General features: G+C 34.3%; 1 protein-coding gene across 1 annotated transcript; it reads right to left on the reverse strand.

Annotated features, from left to right (window-relative positions):
* Positions 1 to 2,305: 2,305 nt before the first annotated feature.
* ken (zinc finger and BTB domain-containing ken and barbie protein) lies at positions 2,306 to 26,440 on the reverse strand. Its single transcript, XM_013321331.1, has 5 exons — positions 26,012 to 26,440; positions 5,699 to 5,881; positions 5,265 to 5,385; positions 4,628 to 5,116; positions 2,306 to 4,510 (listed from the first exon to the last, which is right to left on the reverse strand). Exons 1-5 carry the CDS (start codon positions 26,080 to 26,082, stop codon positions 3,587 to 3,589), a joined length of 1,788 nt encoding a protein of 595 aa, XP_013176785.1. The 5' UTR covers positions 26,083 to 26,440; the 3' UTR covers positions 2,306 to 3,586.
* Between the last annotated feature and the right edge of the window lie 216 nt (positions 26,441 to 26,656).

The following is a 26,656-nucleotide window of genomic DNA, read 5'->3' on the forward strand; positions in this document are numbered from 1 at the left end:
GTAAGATTATAAAAACTTATTAAAAGTTTAAATTAGTCAATATACTTAACTACAAGTCGATTTAGCCGTTGTTTAATAAGATAGTTGTAAAATAAACGATTATTACTTTTTGATTTTGTTTTGATATTCTATTTTATCCATCTATGTTGACCGTATTTTTAAATATTACCAAGTTAATTAGTACTTGCGACAAGACATATTAATTTATTATACGATTCCTTTAGGTAACTTATGGCGTAGCAGCATTTTATGGTGTACAAATATGAAACGTTTGTGTTGTGGAAATTTTTCTTTATTAGGATTAAATTAAAATACTGGCCACTAATGGTGAAGTAAACATAGCTAACAAGGCATTAAGTTTTTGTCTGTATTTTTTTTATTTGTATATCTGTGGTGCTTAAAATTGCTATTTTAAATTAGTGTTGCACTTTTGAATTATGCTGCTATAAATACTATTAAAATCTACACTAATGTAATAAAGCGGAAGAGTTTGTTTGTTTAAACGCGCTAATCTCAGGAACTAATGATCCGATTTCAAAAAAAATATTTTGTTGGATAGTCCATTTATAGAGGAAGACTTTAGGCTATATAACATAACGCTGCGATCAATAGTTTTTTTTAACTTCGCGCGGACGACAGCTAGTCACCTGATTTTTGTTATTGTTATTTAAAAATTGTAATCATCATTGAATAGACGTTATATCTAGATTGATGAAATACTGTAAAAGAGCCTGATCAAGAACACGAACCCGATGTGCATGTATGCGTAGACGTATCAATGAGGAAGAAAGGAGTCCGTGGTCACTGCCTACCCCTCTGCGTTAGCATCACTAATACTAATTAAATATCTTTGCTTAATATTTTTTAAAATCCTAACCTTAGTTTTAAAACGTATCCTTTTGCAAGGCTAAAGAAAATTTAGGCGAAATTCTGAATTCGAAACTGAGATAGGAATGTGTGAAGTCAGACGTTTCGCCAGTGAAAAGTCATGTATAACTGTTGCGGATGTTAATAGGTTGCTCTAGTATTTTGATACCAGGTTATGCTCCCACTCATTTCGTTAGTAGAAGTAAGAACTTAAATAATTAAACGGGAGATAATGCAGGAAATAAACAACATTCCAATTATGTAACTAAAATATTTTCATTATTTTTAATTTACTAAAGTAAGAACACATTTTTTTTTACAGAATGTTAATGATCTAAACAATATCTACAAAAAAATTGTACACTATGTGAAAACTTATAAGATATATTTTTTTTTAATTTACAATCAACAGAAAAAAATCAATATTCAAGGTCAACAAGATTAAGTTAAGCTTTTTATTTCACCATACGCTTACAAACTAGAATATTTACAATTAATCTTAATTAACAACGTCATGTATTGGACAGAAATGTTTCGATTTATTGTGCATTTTGTTCATTTTTAGAGTTTTTAATAGACAAGGTAAAAAAATATAGTCAAAATGATATATTTAATTTTCTCTATATTTTTTTTCGATCTGTACAATTTTCATTAAAGACAAAATATATTTTTCCACATAAGATAGCATTGTACTTAATTTGAAGAAAACGAAACAATGTTATTTAAATTCTACATATCGTTTAGAAACAGTCAATTGTAATGGTTTAATATAAAAGAACAAATATTACATTTACATAGGAAACTATCAATGTTGCATTGTTTTTAAACAGGGCCAACTTACGAAGGCTTATCACAATCTTAAACACTATAAATAAATCATAGCGATTAAGTATATTAATTTTGTTCGTATTACGTATAAAATCGGCAGGGATTTTGTATCAGGACGACTTTATTGTCATGCGTTCCACTTAACCTAACACGTATATATACAAGAATAAAAAAAAGTCGAAAATATGGAAAACGCAATGGAAGACAGCGTTCTCTTTGCGCTTAAGATAAAACAAGTTTATATCACATCTAATGATACCTTGACATCACAAAACTTAATATTAAATTGTTCCCCAATTACAAAGACCGCGTCAATAAACGACGCTAAACAAAATACAAAAAAAAAAACACAAAAATCAGGTAAATAGGTAACGATCGAATGATAAATTAAAACGTATCGACAATATTTGCCGTTTACGATGTTTGAACAACTCGTTGGTAACTAAAGTTTTCTTTGAGTAAACAATTTCGATAAACGTTTTCACATATTATTGCCTCATCAAGGAATTTTACAGTACTTAAAAGCATACGCATTGTGCAAAATGAGTATTTAAAAAAAGGGTAGAGTTGCCAGACGCATTTTCTTTTTGTAATATTTGGCCTCATGCGTCAACTTTCTATTTCTTACGTAGAATTTTAGTATACAGCTAAAAATAATATTTATAACTGGCCATGATACTAATGTGTTCGAGAAAAGATTTCCAAAGTCTTATACTAAACAACGTTATATCGGTAGACGTTTACTCGAAAAATAGCTTTTGGTAAGCTTTATTAATACTAAAATAGTAAATTAATATAAAAATAGAAAGATATTTAAGTTTATTACGACAGCTCGCTGTGGAATTACGAAGTAGTTAGAGTTAAGAGGAAAGTTATTATTTACAATGGTGAGATTATTTAATTGGTACCTACTTTAACAAATCAAAATCATTTCAGGTCCCTATAATTTCTCTTAATCGTAAACACCAAAACATGCTTCACTTTTAATGCTTTACAAATCTTTGGTGCTCATCCACATTGCATTTATATCGGCACAAACAAACGAAAGTATAAGGCGTAGTTAACAAAATTTAATATTACGAACACATTTTTTTCTTTATTTTAGAAGTTACGTACATAAATGATAAAACCTAATGTTGAGATTTATTTGTCGGTGAAAAGCTGCGAAACATCGAGTCAGATGTGCGTTGGAACAGAGCGAAATTTACTTTTAATTTTACAATATCATTGCTTTACATTACCAGTTTGAATTTGTATAACAATAAGGTACTGATATGTTAAACAGAAACATAAAAGTTGTGTCGATGTGTGAATGAACACAATGATTCATCAAAAGTTCCAATTCTGACTAGAAACATTGACACATTGAACACTTGGTTGAAGATGTAAAGTCAATGCTAACAAAACCATCAAAACGTGGCCAATTTTCTCACGAACGCTGATTTAAATTAGGAGGTAGTTTACGTAATATTCGCATGATGACTGTTGTACAATTTTCGCAACTTTTCTTTGCCGTTCACGTCTATTTTCTATCCTTAAGGAATTAATGTGTCGGTGGCTTTTAAATTAATGTATTAAGCTAATGAAATACATCTTTCAAATAAATACTATCTCGGAAGGTATTGGTCCCGGATTATAATTTTTAAACAAATTATAACAATTTGGACCCATGCGGCAAACATGATCAATTTAAATTATTTATAAACGTAACAACATCCGCAGTCTCCTTCTGCGGATGCCCCGGTTTGAGTATCGCTCTGCGATTTCACTTATCTTACAACTAAACACTTAAAGTAATATCCTTTTAAACACATATCACAATTGAGCTCTCGCAGCGAGAGAAATATCATTGTCCGATTGCGCGCGCCTTGCAGCGTCACGGAGGCGCGCGTCATTCGTGCAAGTTCTTGCTGAGCAGCAAACTATTGTGAGGACCCGAGAGGTGTCTGATGAGTTCCGGCAGCGCTTCAAACGTTAGCTGGCAGAAACAGCAGTTGAAGCGGCCCGGCGTGTTTGTTCGTCCGTCGTTCTCACTCGAAGATATTACGTTACGATGCACCGAGCACAAATGCTTCAGCAAATGAGCCTTCTGTTTAAACATAGCAACGCAAAGCCGACAAGCGAATGGCTTCTCGCCAGTATGGACTCGCAGATGCGTTTTGAGATTCCAAGACATTCCGAATTGTTTACCGCAGTACTCACAACGATATTCCCGAACCGGTGCCTGTTTGCTTGATCCTTGTTCATGTTCAGTAGAAATGTTATCGTCCCCGCCCATCTGCGGCTGGCAGAGCCAGGGGCCCCACGAGCCAGCGCTGGGAGGGCGGTACTTCAGGGCGTCTTCGTGCGCCGCGACCGGTGGAGTAGCGCTCCTCTCTGGTAAATACGGAGGTGCCGATGCACTTAGCGGATGGAAAGTGCCTAGCCGCGCGCCGGCCACTCCGGCCGCTACACCTGGCCCTTGTGCGTATCTCAAATGTGCCATTTCTTCTAAGTAGCTCGGGGGAAACGAAACGAATGGTGGATTCTGTGATGGTGAATTGTGAAAACCAGGCCTTCTTTTTCGATGTGGGGTAACAACATAATTTTCCGGCGACGTTTGTACGAATGTCATAAGGTCTTGGTCGGGTGGCTTAAGTTGGTCTTCCAGTTTTACAGTTCGCAAATCCAATTCGGGAGGTTCAAGATAATGTGATTTTCGTTTGGTCCTTTCGATGCCTTTTCCTAATCGATCATTTAATAGTTGTCGTCTGTATACTGTTTCCTGCGGTGGATCCTCTTGACTGGACGATGTCGACCTTCTCCTATCGATGTTCTGAAAATTATAAATAACTACTGTTAGTTAATCACAAAAATTTATGTATGATAGAAATGTTTAAATGTTATAATCGTTCTATAATAAAGCTTTAGAGATAAATGAAATCATATTTACCTTAGCCGCGACTGTTTCAACATCTAAGTCCTGGGAGTCATCGTGTTCGCTGCCGGTATTCTCAGAATTTCTTGCCAGTGATAGGTTTACGGGATTTGAGGAGCTTCTCCGCCGTCTTGACAATCGGCTACATTCCTTCCCCCTGTTCTCTCCGTCTGGATCATCTTCATCTCTTTCATCGTTACTGCTTGTAGACATCGTCTCTTTCTTTATACTCATTGATTCTGAATCGCCTCTTTCTCTTTCTTTCTCTTTACTGTATCCCGCGCTCGGAGTCACTCTGTCGCTTTCTGAATGTGAAGATCCTGAGGGTGCATCGTGTTTACTGCTCTCGTTACTGTTTATATCTGTTTTAAGACTTTTGGCTTTTAATCTTTCGCATGATCTGTTCCTTTCTTCCTGTTGTTGCCGTTCCTTTGTTGATTTCCAAACGTCTGATTTTATTTCTAATAATTCAAACAGCTCTTGCATATCATCGATTTCTCCAGACTGAAAAATTAAAAAGACGAAATAAATTTATGGATCCATTAAAATTCAAAAGATTGAAACCTCAATTATTTTGGTGTAAAACAGATTTAGGTACATTTTTTTCACTTGCATTACTTGATTTGAGTATGATCATAGCAAGGAAACTTACCTCAATGTACGCCTGTCCGCTGTAGAGGAACATGAGGAGGTGCCTCATGAGCGTGCTGTTGATGCCAGACATGTGAATCGTGACCGGGTTCTCGACTGATGGTGTGTCGTCAAGTATTTTTCTGTAACATAAAAACTTGTTGATTTAGAAGCTTAATAATATAGTAAAATCTTAGATTTTCTGTAATTTTCCGTTAATCACACTTTTTACTGTTGTTGATATGTAACTATCAGGCCCAAATTAAAAAAAAAACTAAAGACTACGTTCTACATCTGTATTTCAGCGAGATTCATGTAGCCTTTCTGGAGATTCTTTCTAATAAAAACCCATCCAACCATCCGTTAAAGAAAAGTAATAAGTAAAACAAAGAATTATAAGTTCTGTCCGCCCTGCCCTGTCTAAGGGTTGCATGCATAAGTGTTTAATGATATTACCTTATTAAGGGGCTGGCTGCGGCCATGACAATACGGTGCGCAGCGAGGGGCACAGCGTCGTCGCACACCAGCACGAGGTCGGAGTAGCGGGCGCCGCGCCACGCCGCGCCTACCTCGTTCAAGATGCAGGCGTGGTGCTTGCCGTACGTCAGAGTCAGCAGGCCCTCGCCCATCATTCCAGCACTAAACAACAAAATGGAAAATGTTAGCTAATTTGTTACATGTATTATATTTATTTACAAAAAGTGGTAAAGACTTTGTAACATTTTTAATTTTATGATTTATTTTGCATCATATTGTTATATGTTTATAACAATGAGCTATCTAAACCCGTAAATAGCAAACGATTTAAGATAATTGTCTAATTAAATTTTGTATTATTTGATTTCCATTTTAAGATCATGAAATTTAAAATTTTGCTTATTACGATCAATTTTTACATCAACACGCTAACATTGCAGCTCATATTAAATCGGTAATTTGTTTGTGAAAACAATAAACAAGGGCATGTTTCTACTTTTCGTGATCATAATATCCAACAATGATGAACTCTGCGTTACGTTCGTGAGTCAACACATTGTCTGAAGCACGATACAAGCGTAAATAAACTAGTGAAATCTCTTGATATTGAGGTCCATCATAATGTTTTGCGGTTCATTAGTTTCTCATTCGATACAAAGGCAAGGTTGCAGTCAGCGAACTGTTTCGATGATTTCAGTTTCATTTAACAACTTTATTGAAATATATTCAATCGACGTCAATTGTATGTTCTCAAAACAATGGTTAGTAAGAAACTATTTTATTTGGTTATTTCTCAATCAAATTTAAAAGGTTAAGAGGTGAGAAGAATTTAAATAAATCGTCGCGCTGTCAGAATGTTAAGCGGGGACAGTAGTCCGGGTGTGGGGTGTTAGAAAGCATGATGCAAGTCGACCTTGGTAACGCTTAACGCAACGCTAATAACGCGTTGCGCAGAGTCTAGAGATCGTTTAAATGACGATTAGCGGGCGCTTCTCGTGTCGTGCCGGTGTTTAGTAACTCTGAGGTCGGCTGCGGCGGAATAACGTTCATTGTTGTCGGCAAACGACGCTATTGTTGCACTATTTTACTCAAAAGTCATATTTAATTGCGAAGGTTAGCTGCCGATGAATGCATAGATAAAATGTATTCGACGCAGAAAAGAGCGATGATCTCAATCTCGACCTCTGTCGGCATTTCGCAACGCTCTTTGATGCTCAATGATTTTTGAATTTTAAAAGGATTCGTCTGCAACTTATTAATATAGTAGAGTTTCAATATAAATTAAACTTTTTGTTACTGTTACTCTTATGTTAAAATTATTACTAATTAACAGATTAAATTAATAAAACGTTTAGTTTGGTAGAAATAATAAATAGTGTGTAACAACTTTTGAAAGTTTATCGATTTTAGATTTTCAATAGCTGTCGCCCGCGACTCTTTCCGCGTGTTTGTCTAAAAATTTAAAATATAAATTTAGGGGTAGACTACCCTTAACATTTAGGGGGATGAAAAATATATGTTGGCCGATTCTCAGACCTACTCAATATGCTCACAAAATTTCATGAGAATCGGTCAAGCCGTTTCGGAGGAGTACGAGAACGAAAATTGTGACACGAGAATTTTATATATAAGATTACTCATAAGAAAGTCAATAATATCATAGTCAAAGAGCAATAAGATTATGTACTCAATTGAGAATTCGAATACAAAAAAATTGTATAAACCTGAGTAACCTTACTACTGCTGCTACTGCGCATATAAAATAGTGGTAAACATTAAAAAGATTACAAAAAGTAAAAATAAATTGTTTTGCATACGAGAGTCGAACAAAACTAGATATGCGTGTATTAAATTTGCGTTTCATTAAGGCTCTGCCGACGCCGGAGCGAGTCGATTAAGCTGTAATAAACTCTAATTGAAGGCCAAGTTTCACTTGTTTTCGATATTAGTAGACATTACGTGTTCGTATTTATCTTATCTTGTATTCAATGAGCATATATTTAAGATAAAATTCTCATGTTTATAAATTTAAATCTTATTTTAGTCCACCAAAATTTATTATATACTCTGCCTGTACTATATTTTATTAACTGAGTAATTTTAAAACCAAATAAACTTAATAATCAATATTAATATTTGTAAAATGTTAATTCCATCAATTCTAATTTTTAAGTTAACAAGTAGACCCGGGTAAATAGCAATAGCATAAAGGAATTGTATTTTGCGGGCGGCGCGGGCGCAGCTTGCGTGACGGTCTCTCCCGCCATTGTTTGTGTGAAACCACACGTGACTGTAGCTCAGTTTTACATCATGTTGCTATGATCCGGGGTTGCTCTAAGCGGCGGTTCTGAACCTTTTTTGGCTTCAAAACCCTTTTCCTTGGAATTCAAATTTACATCAATTTCTACTTTAGAGATAGCGCCATCTATCGGAACTTTTTGTGTTTGAAAATGTTTTAAAGATTATGATAGTCGCATGACTGTTGAGAAAGCAACTTTAATAGAGATATTCACAATCTACTCGAATTAATTAACTTCCTAAATAAAATGCGTTAACGTTGTTTAGTAGTTGGAACATTGTTTAATTATTGGGCCATCTGTTGGATAAATGAAATTTCTTCTCGACTAACCACAGTAAATCAATAATTCTACTAGATGGCGCTAATAGTTTACACTTATCATCACAGATGGCGCACAATGCACAATATTACAAAGAAATTATGTAAATTAAATATTCAAAACACTTGTTCAATACTGTTCATAAACTTTTTATAACAAATTTTCATTGTAAAAAGAGAGACGGCCTTCGCGCAAGCAACACGTAATGTAGTCACTTTCACTGAAACTTTTCAGTAAACATGATTCCGGAAACATTCATTTAAACACAACCTTTTACTCATTTGGTTACGAAGGTGATTCAGTTGCACAATTGATATGATATTTATAAATTATAATAAGAACAAAAACTAAGTGATAGTTAATAAAATATCACAACTAAATGATTAATGACAAACCATTGTAGGTGTCAAAATTGAAATACAATTTAATTTGTATTTTAAAAAGTTATTAGTAGGTAGAAAAAACCAACGCAACGTGTTTTAATTGTTAAACAAAAACTCTTATTTAGTTTACTAAACTTCTTAATAAACCTTGTAAATAAATCGTTAAACATAGAAAGTACTTTCAATAAACATTGCAACAGCTCGTTAAAGCTAAGCAAATAATATTCAAAACGATCAGGAAGCAATCCAGCTAGATGTTAATGTAAACAAGAAGCAATAAAAATATCTCAATTACTGATCAAGAATCAAGTGTACACTCAAGGTTATGTCATAAAAGAAATACGCCCGTCGCGTTACATAATTCAACCCACACTAATTAACCGCGTACCACGTACCGACCTAGAATGGTCATGTTGAGTTATTGGCCGTATACCAGAACCATACGGGAGTCTAGATTGTTACCATTAATGGGTTTTATGACAGTCATTGTAAATGGAGGAATAGTGAGGACAGCGCTGTCGACGACAAGCGTCAATTATTGTAAACAATATCACGATAGCTCTGTAGACATTCTTTATTCATTAACTAGCGGTCGCCCGCGACTCTATGGCGCGCAATTAAAAAAATATAATTAGAAGCCTATGCGTTCTTCTAGACTATGTTCTATATATATACTAAATTTCATCAAGATCCGTTCAGTTGTTCTGGAGACACCTTCAAACAATCATCCATCCATCCATCTAAACATTCGCATTTATAATAGTATGAATAATAGTATGAATATGATAATGCCTAAAAAATTGTCAAGCCATATTGGTACCATAGCAAAACGTTCCATGTACTTTTTTAATTCTTAAAATATGTTTAAATATTACATTAAAATACGAAATTATATTACACATAAACACGCCACGAGAGATTAATGATATGAACATTACCGGAAACAAAGGCGGACTGTTTGACGCCAAATTAAATCGAGTTTGCGAAATGTTTCGCGATACTTAGTAATGTTGCAAGCTATGAAATTGTAAGACACCGCCACCGTTGGACTACTGGAGCGTAGGATTGGGAAAAAACTTACAACTTTCCCCGTCTCTTGCTTAATAATTGAAAGTTACGAAAATATAGAATACGAATCACAATTCATTGTATTTATAGCAGATATTTATAATTTTATTTTATTATAATTTGTTAGCGAATATAGTTTAGATAGAAATTTAATTAATAGTTTGTTCAAATATAAAGATAATATATGTATGTATTATAGCGACTGATCAATAAATGCCGTAGATTGAAAGTAGAAATATAGCATCAATTGTTTTAAGTTTATATTTAATATAATCGAAGGTATTTATTTAATAGGCCGCTTCTTGCTACAAAAATGGGGTTTTTTCTGGACTATGGAACTGGTTTTTTTATTTATATAAATGAAAAAATAGTTTAAGCATGCGGAAATAAAAAGTAAATTGTACTCAGTACATCAGAATATTTTATATTTTATTGTTATAAAAACTTGCTTGTATGATCTGATGAGTTTATACAATTGGATAATGATAGTAAGATATTTGTCTCATAGATTTCATTCTGTACATTATTAGAAAGAAAAGGATATTAAAGTTTCCGAAGATAAAACTTTTTAAGATGTTATCGCCATATTTTCACTACAATCTACATAATTCATGAAATTGGAGTGTCTGTATGTAATGTAAAAAATATATACATTTCGTGTACGTGACGTCTCTCCGTTTATTATTACGAAAAACTTATTTTTATCTGTATGTAAAAATATAAATCTATTTAAATGAAAGAATGTAAAAATATCATTTCATATCAAGAATGAATAGTAATAAAATTATGTGTGACCTAAATTATGAAGTCATAACAGTTCGTAAACATGTCGTTTACATGGAGTGGTCGCCCGTTATGTGGAATGCATATTTCACAGATGACAAAATCGAATTAAGTCAAAATGACGTGAACATTTAGTCAAGTAATCGCCGCGGCCTGGCCGTGGAAGCAATAAATCACAGAGCTAAGAATGCATAAAACAATTAGCCGAGTACTGCAGCATGCTTCGATGCGTACAATGGCGTACGATCCCACAGCCCTGTAGGACGCGTCAACAGACACACCGACAGTTTCACGCTCTACTTACAATACTTAAACGATCGATTCTATTAAAATGTCCATTATCATTCCGCCGTTCATTACACGCTCGTCAAAATTCGCGACAGTATCGATAGCATACTTCACGCCTGTCATAACAATGTAATATCAACTAACCAGACCAGCGAGAGAATCTCAGAAGTTGATTTTTAATAATAAGGAAGAGTTTCGAGATATGAAACCGAAATAACGATTCCGGTATGTACATGGCCTCAATGACGTTTGAAAAAAGGTACTTAGCAACGGGCCAGACCCCTTTACGAGCTTCTAACAGGCGGGTTTGACAGAAAACGATAGTGATGTAAGTCGATAGTCGTCAAACAGGAAATCGCGGGGCGCGTGTGGCGAGCGATATGCGGCGCGCTTTGTGCCGCGGCCTTCGGACGAAATGTTTGCGGCGGCGGCGCTCGCGCTGCGTATCGCACTCGCGCACTCGCGGCATCGACACCACACACGATCGTTATGTAAGCCAGCTCCACAACAAACGCCAGCTCATTCATAAGCTCATTCTGGCGCGATGCATCACCATTGCCAGTGGGCAGCGAGCTATAGCATTCTGTTTTTACACCTCGCCACGACTTGCCAGCTATCTTGTTTACTACACGCGTGTGTGGGAAACGATAAACGTCCGATAATTTCTTTACGTAGTAAAACAAGGAACTGTCTAAAATTTGTTATGTTAATCAATGTCGACTAAGATCATTGTCATTATGATAATTATGTTTTTACGCGTCGTCGTTGAGTTTTCTCGTTTTACGGTATTATTACATTCATTTGTGTCTATTGCTCAATTACCATATTTAAAACAAATTCGATGACTTACTCAGTTCGCTCTCGTATATCAATACTTATTATGTAAATCACATTATTAACAATTTATTAACATAACTTATTTGAATGTATTAAACGCGATGGTTAGACAAAATGTATAATGGAACTTTTCAATTGTGGACTATGTTCGAATACTTTAGAATATTCGACTTGGGATAGTTGGAAATGGCAGTCTTTGGCAATTGTGCCACATGAAAGGCAAACTTATCATTCGACAGTTCAAAACACTTTTACCCGAATTTGTTTCAATTTGTGTTATTGACCATGACACTGTCAGATTGGTGAAGACTAATTGCTACATTCGTTCTAAAGGTTCTTGCATGTAAATTAACCAACAATCCAGCTCATGAGTAATAATTGAAAAATGTACCTTCGCAAGACGTAGTTACAATCTGTTGATACTTTCCTCAACGTGGGAATCTTCTGACGATGAGCGTATGTATTTGACGACTGACAAATGTATTTATTTATATATTACCCTTGCGTGAGAGTGTAGAGCCGAAAGCGCGAATGATTCTTACCTTCGACGATGCTAAAATAGCTACCACAGTAACTCTCGCCTTGCGTTTGATTGACTATCGATCCCTTGTGCCAGATAATTGCTAACGGACGTGATAAACAAATTTAAGAAGAATTTTTGAATGGAAAATACAAATAGATATAAATAGGTTTTAGGTTCTTGTAGCTAAAATACAGACATTGAATCTCTCAACTCGACTATTTAACATAGGTATGTGAGTATGTTATTGTATATTTTCGTTCTTTCTTTGGACAAATCCAGCCAATTTTAATTAAATTACACATTAAGCAAAAACATCACATTCAATTGTTTCAAATATTTAAAAAATCTTGGTTTTGATATCAATGTAAATTGGTATTTCCCTCAAAGTGAATAATAATCGATTAAGAAGTTTTGTCTTTGATAGTTGTTGATATTAAGAGCACTCACTGCAGATGTCAAGAGAAATAATATAAAAAGACATTAGAAAAAAAATATAAATTTCATTGTAATTGAATAGAGCATGAAACGTGTAGAGGTTGTTAATAACATTCAGTTTATGGTTTTAAGCTCTAATAGAATAAACAAATTAAAATGAAAAACGGAAAAATAAAGCGGCTGGTGAACTGCGGGACTAGACAAAGTGCATTCGTTACGAAGCGATACAGAGTTTCAAAAATGTATAGAACTGACAATAACTTTCGATAAGTCACGTGATTTTCTCATCAGCCCCGCTGGACAACCAAGGGATTCGCTATTCAACTCGCATACAATGTTAGCAAGCCTAGTATTTAAACAAGTAATATTTTAAAGTGTTTAAAATCTTAGACTATAGCTGCATGGTGCAAGGTTATAACAATGGATGTACGTCCTAATGAAAAATACCTTCACACATTTGCCTGGTTGTGTTAAATCTAAATACAATGTAAATATGTGATCAATTATTGAATTCCATTTGTGTCGCGTCAAACCAGCCGTGACGTCGACGTATGTAGACACATTGAAGTGAATTGTCCTTAACTTTTATATGCTGGGATTAAAATATACATAATATGATTTATAGATATTCTTTTTTATATTTATAGATATTTTTACTTTATTTATATCAATCTATTTAATTTTTTTAATTAATTTTTCTAGCAATAAATTTTAAAAGGCGCTTCTATACTATCCCATAGATCTATAATTTATTATAGTTATTTTTTAAATGTATTACTGTTCAAACTTTAAGTTTATTGTAAATTCCAGTTACACTTGTTCGTCTCGGAAATCCTTACGCGTCAAACTTTTCGCGTATTTTTTCCTTTCCTCATTTATTTTCTGTTCAAATACCAAAATGCACTTCTGCGGTTTACGTCATCTCGTCTTTTACATTTATAACGCGTGACCACTATGTATAGTAAGTTAAATATCAAAGTTTGACATGCCTTTATATACAATTGTTATGGGAATGTAACTGTAATATAATAACGAGAACTGTGTTCTTTTTCCATAAACTTATTACGCACTTCAATAATAGTTTTGTTAAGACTGAGAGAAACGATCTTTTTCCTTGATAAATACATAGTCACGTCTCTATGAATACTTTGAAAACTTTACTTTGAGAAAATTTTGCAATAATTCTATTAGCTTCGGTTTTGTAACGCGAAGTGTTAATAAACTGTTTACTAGACTTTATCGGATTTGGTTTAATTTGGTGTCGCCTTTTTCTAATACCTTTAAACTTTTTGTACGTTCGACTTTTTCGTTCGTATCTTTAGGTACTTTACGGCGACATTTCTCAAGTAAAGTGTCCGTAAAACATTATTTATAAAGGACGTGTCTAAGAAAAGGTCGAATTTGATTATCTGCCGGCAATGATTTGAATATTTGTTGTGTTATTATATCAAATTATGATGAATTAAATCATCTACATACAGGCGGTTCCCACGGCGTGAAATCGGTTGACCTTGACGCTACGCTGCATGAACGACCACTATTAATCTTAAGAGACACACGAAGTATCAAACCAATAGAATTCTGATGATTAAAAAATATGAATTTAATAATAACAGTCGATCGGATCGAGTCTTCCGTTTATTTAATGGTTGTCTACGAATGGTCCGAGGTGAACCAGACTCGAGTCGAGGTCTGTTTTGAAATAGGATGGCTCTTGACCTTCGGGATGAAAGTCAACAGAGTTGCGCAACGCACCGGCGTGATCGGCGCTCCACTCTATGCTAATAGCCGCTGCGAGACACATATCGCTACCTGGTCATGACCCACATTACACGTTCAAGGATTTCACATATTTGGAAGGCAGTGATTTCAAAACTGCTAGAATTTTTGGGTGTGTGTTTGTTAGCGAGGCTGCGTCAAGGCAATGTGCGGGGGAATTATTACATTCCTAAACATAATATCAGAAAAACACCATATTAACATTATTTCTTATGTTTTCCTTCAATTCATTGACGTAGAAAATTCTCAACAGCATATCTAGTGAAAACGTCAATTGTGACTCAGTTATTTATCTCGTTTATCCGCATTCCGTTCTGAGAACTCTTTCTCCTTAAAAGTATCATGTAGTATGCACAATGGTATTGTTATAATGGAGAGCTATGAACATGCGCAGGCAACTGAGCGCGTCAAATTTGTTAGATTAGATTTTTCACCACTCCTTTCTACTGTCTTGAGCGCGCACACACACAAACGAGCTCAACGCACGTGTGGCGACGTGGTGTGCGTGCGCTGCGTGTGTGTGCTGCACACAGACGCATGTGCGCGTGCGCGTCGCTGTGGGCGTGCGGCGTGCGTAGATCCGCGGCGTTGCAGTGGTGGGGGCTAGGGCCGGCGAGCGGCCGCAGTTTTGTAAGAGCGTTTTATTTCAAGGTCACTCGAGCAGTTTTTAGAAAGTTACCTCATACACGAACAAGTTTTAGGTAAAAATTAATAAGATTTACATTTCTTTTAGACAACTCTAATCTTAAATCGATTAGAGGTAAGAAGACATTGCGAAGATTTCATCTTACTTCACAACTTCTGGAAACGATAATTTCAAATATTGTTAGAAAGTTGCTGAGGTTTATTAGGAATTAAATTAATATAAACCAATTTAAATTGATATGAACATTATTTCTCATATATATTAATTGGATTACTGTCCACAGATAACGAATATAGCTCTATGTATCAATTTAAAATATTTATGTCAAGCTGATAAAAGTTTTTGTGTTGAGTTTTATCTACACTCTGCGACAAAACTGAAGCGTTAATACTTAACCGATCGGTGGCAATTGGAGAAAATAACAATTAATTATACATTAAATAACAATCGACAATTCATTAAACATCAATATAGATACGCAAATAGTGCCGCTGGCCTCAGTTTGTCATAAAAAGTAATGGAAAATAATTTATGTTGCCAGTAATAAAAATGATTCACGGCACATTTGTCACGATGCCCATCGTAGGCCACATTACATCGCCTTACGGACCAATAAAAGGAGTCTCAAAGAATCATCTTCGCATTTCACATTTCATCAGTGCTCGTTTCCATATACGTCGCGGTGATCTTCTCTCTGGCGTCGGAACTCCGAATGATGAAATGTACTCGGTTGCCATTTCGTCGGTTGCGCAACGTTCACGCTAAATTTTGTTGACAGAGAAAGTATACGAAAGGCTTTACGTAACAAAACCACGTAACTGTTGTAGCGACTCGGTTTTGATTTCCTTGCTTTTACGTCCATCGTTGTTACGTGATATTTTTTCGGGCTAATTTTAACTCGTTAAGACATCTCTCGTTGGTGTTCGCTGTTTTGCAATTTGTTCAATTAGAGAATTTTTTCCTATTTCCAGATTACTTCATTTTAGGTTTGTAGTTAGCTTAAAATATTATTACGTATTTATTAAGTATTTTATTACGTATACTGTACATTAATATTACTAATATAGGTAACATTGCTTTACAAATGTGTTCAACTTGTAGTACTCGACTAATATAAACACGGTAAGTATGTTTGTGATATTTATTTCAAAGAAAATAATGTAATGGAAAACTTTGTGATAAATAACAACGTAACGACAACATGCAAATCAATAAACATATGAAGGATAAAACATTTTTACGCCACTACGTGACTTCTCAGAAATATTTTATTTGAATAGCAATTTTCCGTTGATATTTTCTCTAGAGCGGTGATATTTATCTGTGAGGTGGACCATATGGAGGATAAATAGTTGAAAATCGTGACCGTCATAAATAATGTCGGTGGCTTAACTCGGACTGGCTGTGAGAAACCATGTTCAAAAGAAGTACGTTAGTGAAACGAGTTCTTATGACGCAAAAATCGCTATCTAAGTAAAGATTAAGCAAAGCGAGATTCCTCCAGCGGGTTGCAACCGGTCACAATACAATCTCTGTCCCAATTTCCGAGTTATCAGCCAAGTCAAATATTCAAATCAAACTTGTGAACGGGTGCGGGAGATAAGCGAGCCTGATTTACTCCTCGTTGACTGATGGCTTCTTTTGAAATTTCAAGCTCAAGTTGCAATTCTTATTTACGTACACTTTCATTCATCTTGTATGTTTTTATGTCATTCATCAAGATAAAATGAAAAATTATTTTCGAGATAAATACCTAGAGATTTTATGCTTTATTTACATAAAATAAGTTTATTAGACTTACTAAGTTTATACTCTTTTTAACATTTTTCTGATTGCAGTATTTTTCATTTTAGTGATGTTTAATCGCAAAATATAATGAAGCAATGTTAATATTGGCTTAACGATGTAAGAAAAAGTTATCAAGGAAGAGCACGGACAGCGATTGTTCTTATTTACCTTAATAAAATGTTTGTGTAAATATTGCTCAAGTGAGAGAGATGTGCTGTAATTGCGAGATGGTTATCTTCTTTCACAATGGTAGCGGCAAACAAGCGCCAACCACCAAGGCTGGTCGTGAAAGCGCTTTGGACTATTTAACGCTTTTTAACAAACCTGAAGAATTACAATGTTTTTCGAAAATAAAACTGTAGCAACATAACTAATTGTTAACAAAGGTAAGGATAAAAAATAATAGACGATCTTGTGCAATTTATCTTTTACTAACTGTCGCCCGCGACTCCGTCCGCGCAAAATAAAAAAAAATGAGTGGCCAATGTGTTTTTCCAGACTATGTTCTACAACTGTGCCAAATTTTATCAAGACCCTTTAAGCCGTTCCGGTGATACCTTCAAACAAACATCCATTCATCCATCTAAAAAAAATCTCGATTTTTTGCCCTTTGAAACTGTGCTTGTGTAAAGTAAATGCACTGCGCCTTATTTGTTTTGAAAAAATATATTGACCCGTTTAAATTTGGTCCACGGTTACTAAATTTTCGTTTTTTATTTATTTGTATCAATCGCACTTGGTATTTAACACTAAGGTTGAAAAATGGCGAAACGACTTGATTTTAAATATATTTATGCAAGCTTGACATACCGTCAGCCGATTACGAAAACAGCCGTGTAGTAAACTCGAATTATTTTTGATTTGGATAACAAATTAACACAGTTTTCGTTCGTTTTTCGTCGTAAAATAAGTTAAAATATCGTCAACTTTTTTTCGTGTCCCATGACACCGATTTATTTTTAGATAATTCGTAAAGCACATACCAAGAAATAAAGATCATGTTTATTATTGAGTTTTAAACTTCATATATTGCTAAAATAATTACTCAATATTAAAATCACATGAAATTTAGAAGCGTTTTGTTGAAAAGGTACATAATTGCATACGAACGTAAATATTCCAATATTCGAGAATCATCCAATATCGTTCTTTCTTCTTACTCTAAATATTCCTATATTTGTGTTAAACCGCATTGACTCATCCGTGATAATATTATTCCACAACAACTCTCAATATATACGGAATTAGAATTGTATTACTGTAGGTTTTTAATGTCAAAACACTCGTACATTTTATCTAAGTTATAAACGAAGAATAGTTTTGTAGATTAAAAAAAAATAACCTTAAATCTACTAAAAATCAGTTACGTATGTGATAATTTTTGAAATTTTAATATAAACAAAAAGTAAACAGGTTTATAATTTTGCCATTTATTGTGAGGCTTGTTTCGAATAATTTCCATTACGATATGGCGTTAGTGTTATCAATTTTTTTCAGTCATAATAGTAACTGACCTATCCGTACACAGACAATTCGCTAAAAATACATACACGACTAACAAAACGTGAGTTTTCGTTCACGAGCGTTCAGTTTTAGTACTAGGTAAGCTTCAATGTGTGCGTGCATGTGTTATTTACATGCGCGCGCGCCGAATGCTAACGCCGAAGCGACTCACGAACAAAAGCGCGAATGTGTAAGTGTCCCACACACGTACTGTCGCCCTACTCCGGATGTCAGCGCAGATTTGTAAGCCTGTGAATGTGCTAGACCAAATCGATAGGTCTGTGCGTTATCTGTACACCACACAGGCGCTCCTATATCGTGCCGTATGTGTTCGTTATTGTTTGGAAGCCTTGAGGCATTTGAGTTATTTTACAACTACTTGCCGCCGATCGAATTGACTATAAAACTTTGAACAATCAGGATTTATGCGTAGATGGGCTATTTTATTGCTCCGACAACTGATGGCAATTAATTTATGGACCTAGTCAAGGCTTCAAAGGTTGACATGAAAATAGCAAATAAATGAGTATAGGTATATAACGTATAACCCTAAGGTAAAATTTAAGTAATAGTATATTCTAGATACTATGTTTATGAAATGCAGAACGTGGACTATAGATAGCTCGTTAACTATAAATATTGGAGTCCTAATTATAATAGTTTTATCACAAACTTGTACTAAAATTGGAAGGGCCAAATGAAAGTATTAGATCGTTAATCAAAAAATATCAAACACAAGGATAACACCGTAATAAAAATACCAAATCAAAACATGGCCTTTGGCCGGTAAGAACATTCAAATGGTATTATGAAAATATAAATCCGACGCCTTTTCAATTTTATTGACTAGGTGACCTTAAGAAAGTGAGTTTATCAAATTGAACACGAAAGCGGAAGCTAGGCGCGGACAGCCTCGCTACTCGGCAGGTATCGAAGATGCTATTGAAACGCGAAGGTTAACTGGTATAGAGGATTTAAAATCTGTAAGAGGATGTGCGAACCCTAATTGAAGCCGATGTGCATGTGTGCGTAAGCGTTTGAAACACGTACACGTGTGCCTGTGAGCGTTGCGTGCGCGCAGACTAGCCGATAACAATAAACTATTTCCGAAGTGACCCAGTTCCAACGTCCTTCGGTAATTTGTGCCGCCAGGAACGAGAAAGGGCTGGGAGTTAATTTGACGGTGGACTCACTAAACTTTTATTATCAGATCACAATACATCTTTTTGTATTCGTGAGCTAGTTTGTTCCCCGCACTGTCGGTATTTGTCGAGTGCCAAAGGAACACTTTATGACCTTCACTTCGTCTCGTAATAAAGTAACAATTACCGCTTTTGAACTTTACGTTTATTGAGGATTAACAGAAAAAATATATTATTACAAGTTATAAAAAGTGAAAGTACGCTTTGCAAGTGAATTGTAAACTTGGAATATTGAAGGTATGAAACAACGATAACACAAGTATCAAGTGCATTAAAATGTCTTTGGTGAAACCACAAACCTACCTCTCTGTGCCGATAGACCGTCTAATTGAATTGGAACTTGTTAAGTGTGTTAATAGACGGTGACCGTCACAATCAGTCAGTGGCTACTTCTAAACATTAAAATACGATTTACTAATATCAAAAACTATATACGGGGATAGCATCATTTCTTATACGTATTATTATTTACCAAAAAAAAGTATTACACAAATTGAATTAATAATCAGTTTAATAGTAAGTCTAGTTATAAGCATTATTCATTTAAACATAAATATAAAACAGCGCTAAATTAATCTAGTTAAATATTGGGCGGTTAACAACATGTCGGACACAGCCGTAGTATAATTGTCACAGAAACATATTTCACAATACTGGCCACTGACGACCGCGCACGCTGATAACATTTTTTTTAATTCAGTCCAATGTCAAACATACATATGAAGAAATTTGTAGAGAACAAATCGTTTGCCGGATGGTCAACTAGCGGCCGACTAATTTTGTACTTCCAAGAAAATGTTTATGCCGACTTTGCAAGGAGTAAATGCCGATTGCGACATAACATTGAGCACTCGGCTTTTGCATTTAGAATTTTAGAAATGTTTGTGTTCCGACGCTGTAAACCTAGTTTCTTTGAGCGTTCAAATCGTACTCTGACGTTTATTTATATTGCCTTTGAATATTTCCTTTAATATTTCTTGACCTTCCTTGCTGCAACTGTGGTATTATTTTGTGGGAAATACAGAATTAAAATATTTTCATTAATCCAGTTCATTAATATGATGTCATATTGGCCTACTGCTTTTGTTTAAAACATTTGTTTTTTTGTGTCATGAAACGGATATATGAACAGAAAGAATAGGATATGCAATATATGTTGTTAATCAATTTTTTTTTTAATTTTCACATATACAAAATACGAAAATCCTTGTGATTATGATATCAACTATATTATCTCTCTAAAATGTATTGCAACAAAAAAAGATATAAACAGACAAACTAAAAAGTATTCAAACATAGCAATACGTGAATAAACTATGTAATTTTACTCGAACTTTTAGAGTCGAGGTCAAATATTAAATAACGTAATTTTATTGAGAAATTGCCAACAGCACGTGGCATTGTTGGCCGGGAATACACGGTGAAGGGTCACAGAGCAGCGAAGAAATGCTATGATATAAAATAACAATGTCACTTTTTACAATTATTAAATAGTTCGGTTAATATAGACACTTGAATAATAATTATGCCTACACTAGAAAGATGGGGAAGTTTCAAATTTGATTTCACCAATCATCAGCGTGTTGTAAATTTATGTTTTCACTATGTGTTTTAATTTGACCGGACTAAAAGATTTCAACCAGCCCGCACTGGGCCAGTGTGGTTGATTAAGGTCTAGTCACCCCTGACTTAGTGAGCTGATGAGAAGACTTCAGCGATAAAACTAGGAATGTCTACAATAAACTCAGAAAACAAGTAAGCTACGAATTAAAACGGAAGTATGCTAGTAATTAAAATCAATAATTTTCCTTATAATTAATGTTATTTTGTATTTACGTTTGTTTCTAGTAAGGTACTCATAGAGGAAAGTAATAAAATAATTGTACCATAGAGTTGTACTAATTGGTAATTTGTAACATTTTGCGGTTAATAGTGTATGTTTTTGTCACGGATAGATTAACTTGTTAAACACGAGCCCTTTGTAATTAGTTTAAACAAACAGCGAAAAATAGATCCATAGCACGTGTAGATAATGTTATATTAGCTTGAATGGTGTTACAAAAGTGTTATCGACTAGCCAGTTTTATATAGACGTATAACAAATTTTAGGTACGTATACATACCAAATTTAAGAATTGTTTTTACAAAATTTGGTACTTAATCTTATCTTAATAATAAATGCGAATGTTTGGATAGATGGATGATTGTTTAAAGGATTAATATGTCCAGAACGCCCGACATAGCCTGGAAGAACACATAGGCTATTAAGTGTGTTTGTAATTCCGCGCAGATGAAGCCGCGGGCGACAGCTAGATTTTAAAGAAATGACTTTTAATTTGTTTTTAATTACCACTAATTCAATTTAAATTTATGAAATATGTTAGTTTATACGTATGTATGTGTACTCGTGGAACTTTTTCTGTCAATAATCAATAAACACATTACAATACTGGTCTCACAAGATCTTATTGGAAAATTTCTATAAGAAAACATAATTGGTTTCCCTTTTATAATTAAAGTGTAAATATGTGTTTACGTCGTACGTTTTTAACATAAAACTAAAACCCAAAGACGTTTAATTTATCACTCTTGTGTCGATTTCTGTTACCGTGAGTTTCGAAATCTCTGTTAACAAATTATTGTTATCTCTGGTTAGTCAAATATATTGACAGGGATGACGATATATTTTATACAGAGATTTTGTTTTCTAAGATCTATTAAGTGTTCTCTTCATTCTCTTAGTTAAAGTTAATGAGAAATTATCTTAAATTTTCTTCAGTGAATTAGATTGTAAATGCGGCTTAAGGGGGTTCTAAGACAAGTGTCATTACGTATTGCAGTGTTAATGTGACAGATCGCAGATGTGCTATCAATTTAGGTCTGGTCAAATCCAAATTAGGTATACAAGCGGCGTCAGTTGCAGCTCGGTCTATTATTAGCGCATTGATAGTAGACAGGTGATGCCTAATGTCTTTGTACATCACATTTTTATATTTCAGCAAATCGTCTAAGGACTTGTTGAGCAAAATTGTTCTTTATAATTTGACTACTACGTAATAATTTGTTGTCTTTAACAATTGTTTTATTATCTATAATAATAGTTTATTACTTCGTGTAAAAATTCACTGTAAATTAGACTTATGATTAGCTTCTTAGAACTGTAAAGTTTATAAGTTTAGTTTCTTTTTCTATCAATAAAATCGAAGTTCAGTCGATAGTTTATGTAAAGGGGGTTATTATGTTTCTGAGTTTTTTTTTCAAATGAATTGTTTTGTTAGTATAAAAGATTTCGTCAAAATTTTTTAAAGGAAATAAAAAAATTAACAGGACCTCTTTTCTGTATTACTAACAAACTTTTTGTTTGTAAGTAGTTTAGTATAAAATATTCAATTAAAAAATACAATAATAATTTGAAAAACAAAATTAATAATGCACGTAATAAGTGTTATAAATATAACGTTAACCGCTTTCGGGATTTCAACCGCATTTTTTTCCGAATAGCTAATTCAAAATACAATTTTCATGAGTTCATCGTCTAATTATATGCCTAAACTCTTTGCGGATTATTATTATTTTTACGACTGCCACATTTTAATATAATATTTGTGTAGAAGCGACTTATTAGAGTTTCATAACCCACGTAAATACAGAAAGAAATAGTGTTGAATTAAAATATATTTTGGTCACAAAATATAAATTTTCATTAGCTGTATTTGAAAACAAAATCAATTTAAACGATACGAATAAAAATTTCTGTTTAAGTTTTCGGTGTTTTTTTCACGATGGTATGAGCAAATAGAACACTTTTTAAGCCAACATTTGGATAAAATTACTAAATAATATTAGCAAATGTTTATGGTTTGTTTTAAGAAAGGTTTAAGCTACTGTAAAGAGATATTCCTTAAGTATCTATATTTAAAGTTTATATCTCAATTTTTTTTATAAAAGATATGATAAGTATAGGAATTTTTAAGGTTTGATTTAACCCAAAAATTCTTATCGGTACAGTAACAAAGTTGCTTATCAATGTGTTTACAATTAGACGATTTTGAAGGTTGTTAGGTATGTTATGAATAAACGAACGTTTGGGTGTGTTGGATAGATGGATGGACGTCTGTTAGAAGGTATTTCCAAAATGGCTGAACGACTCCCGCTCAAATTTGGCATCGATATAAAACATAGTATGGAAGAAGACATAGGCTACTTATTAATATTTATTTTAATTAGGCGCGGACGGAGTCACGGGGGACAGTTATATTATTATACATAATTTGATCAATCACATCGCAACAGAATATTTAATTATTTTCTTAAATAAATAAAATGACGAGAGTTAAAATTAAACAGAATTTTATCGATGAAATAATATGCAACAGATTTAAAAGGTCAAGAATAAAATTAACATATTTATAAAGATTTTAAAACATACTAAAATGGAAGGAGGAAAGCCGAAATAGTTTTCTTGGCTATAAATAAACATTTGAAACATATTTTCTAGTAAATTCTACGTGAAATTAATAGATATAAAGATACTTTATATTTAGGTTAAAATACAATAGATTTTTGTAACCGTATAACCCAATTGTCTAGATTGTTAAATGAGAAATAACTAATTGCTGGAGTCATTTTTTAACAGTCAATATGTCTGCATCTTGCAATTAGTGAAGTCTACGCTAATGAAATAATTTCTTTACTAGGATAACATATATTGAATTATGTACACATTTAAATATTAATAGAAGTTTTATTACGACAAATTAGTTTATATTCTAATCTCACAGGAATACAGAACTATATGAGAATTGACTTACTAAAACTTTGTGGATATCCACGTGAGCGACTGGAGAGAATCACTGGATCATCAAAGATATTACGGTCGGCCAATCTTACAATATGTTTGAGGGAGTCAAAGAGTAATAATAATAAAAGGTATTAATGAACCATGTAGTATAATGGATGGATAAAATTATTTAATGTAACTGATGGACAACGTGAAAATGTAATACATATACTTATTAGAATTATATTTTAAGCTTGAAACTGTTGAATTGATTTGTTTCTAATAAGAATAATAGAATTCCTTGACATGTTTTAATTAAAATAATAAAATAAGTTATTGAACAAATAATGACGGTACAAATTTTATACTAAATAGTTCACGACTATGTTAATAATATAGTGATTATTTTAATCAAAGTTTAATAGTTTACGATAATTTATCTTTCGATGAAATCGAACGTAAATCCGTTACTATGATTATTTGTTATTGTGAAATGAAAATAAATAGTAATCGAAGAGATTAGAATGAATACTTCAAGGTGGCTGGACGGTAGCGACGGCAGACAACATAGATTAATAATGTCTGATAGTAGATGTATGATTTTATAAAAAAGCTCTTGATCAGTTATGTTCTGGTACCGACTAATAAGTATGTAAAACGGATAAGATTAAATTAATCTTTTCAGATTATGGTACAGATCAAGTAAATCAAGTGAAATGAATGTTCAGTAAAACTGTATACGAGTAGACAAAATTTGAACTGTACAGTTAAAACTGAACAGAAGGCGGGCTGTATCAATTTTGTTAGTTCTGTAAGTATTTGACTGGTACCAGGATCACAGAGGAACTAAGAGTTAATGACATTGCAAAATGTTACCATAGAAACCTACCTAATAATACGACGAAATCTCGGTAATATACAAGCTAAAAATATGATTTAACACAGTTTTAAATTATTATTCCTCAAAGTTATTGACAAACTTGTTATTTGATTTAAGACGTAGATTTTTATCATTGTTTACATTTGTGACGTGAAACGATTCCAAACATTTTCCTGTTTATAGAAAATTGATTTTTTGTGTTTTTTTTAATTTACTAGTTGCAGTACTTATGTATTTTAAAAACGACTTTATTAATTTTAAATAAATACGTAGATAATTAATTAAATGTTTAATTTACATTCGCTTAATACGCACTTAAAAAGCTAAAGTATATCTCTTGAAAATATTTGCATTTAAAGTAGGTTTAAATACTAAAAATAATACTATAATACAACTAGGATTGTCGTAGCGGCACTGTCTTTGTAAAATATTAAACAGAATAATATTACGTTGAAGGCATTTAGTACTGAAACGAGAATAATATTTTGCGTGTCGAATGCGCGCGAAACTGAGCGTGGAAAAGCGGCGCGGGCGCGTCCGCGCACTCAGCGCTGAGCGCAGTCGATTTCGCAAACCACCATCTAATGTGAACCTATTAACCTCTCCGGCGAGCGAGGCTCAGGCGAAGTCGAGAGGCGGATGAGGCGTCGAATAGTGCGTTCATTAAACACAAGGTTGTACCCGCCGTCCCCGGGCCCCGGCCCCTATCGCCCTATGTCCGCTCCCACGACGCGTCCGTATAAAAAAATCAAAATAAAAGTAAATAAACAAATCCTCACCTTGCAAACTGTAGTGCACTTCTATTTGCAATCTCATTGTACAGACTCAAAAGGACGTTGCTGTCGAACATATTATTAACACATCACAGCCATTTGTTTCACAAATAAAAACATATAAAAAACAATAACAATCCGAATACGAAGCACCAGCGATCACAGGATTATCACACCGGCCGATCCTAGGCACGTCCGTGCGCGAGCGACGTCAAATCAAACTGGCCCGGTCAAAATGACGAAAGTGAAAACATCGCACGCACAGAAAAAAAGGTTGGCGGCGCGGCACAGTCCTTGCAGGCCACCTCTCGCGCGGGCTCCAGTGACACAGTAACTGCGCGCTCGCGCATCGCCCTCGCCTATATAACGAAACGCTTTGCGGCCCCGGCTTCAAACGCCGGCGGACGGCACAAAAAGAAGATGCCTCGCAACGGTAGCTAGAAAAGAATGAACACAAAGAATGGCGACACGTGCGCGCGTATGTGTGCACGTGCGCGTCTGTGTGCGCAGAGATAGGCGGCCGCAGGAAACTCCGTTCTCTTCCACTAGGAAAGACCTTGGAGTTGAATCGGCACGTTGCAATGTGTACCGCCATCGCCTACGCCGGTGCCCGGTACCTACTCGGCGCCTTACCGCCTCTCCGCCACACTA

Source organism: Papilio xuthus, unplaced genomic scaffold, assembly GCF_000836235.2.
Source record: "Papilio xuthus unplaced genomic scaffold, Pxut_1.1 DF825946.1, whole genome shotgun sequence".
Lineage (NCBI taxonomy): Eukaryota > Metazoa > Arthropoda > Insecta > Lepidoptera > Papilionidae > Papilio > Papilio xuthus.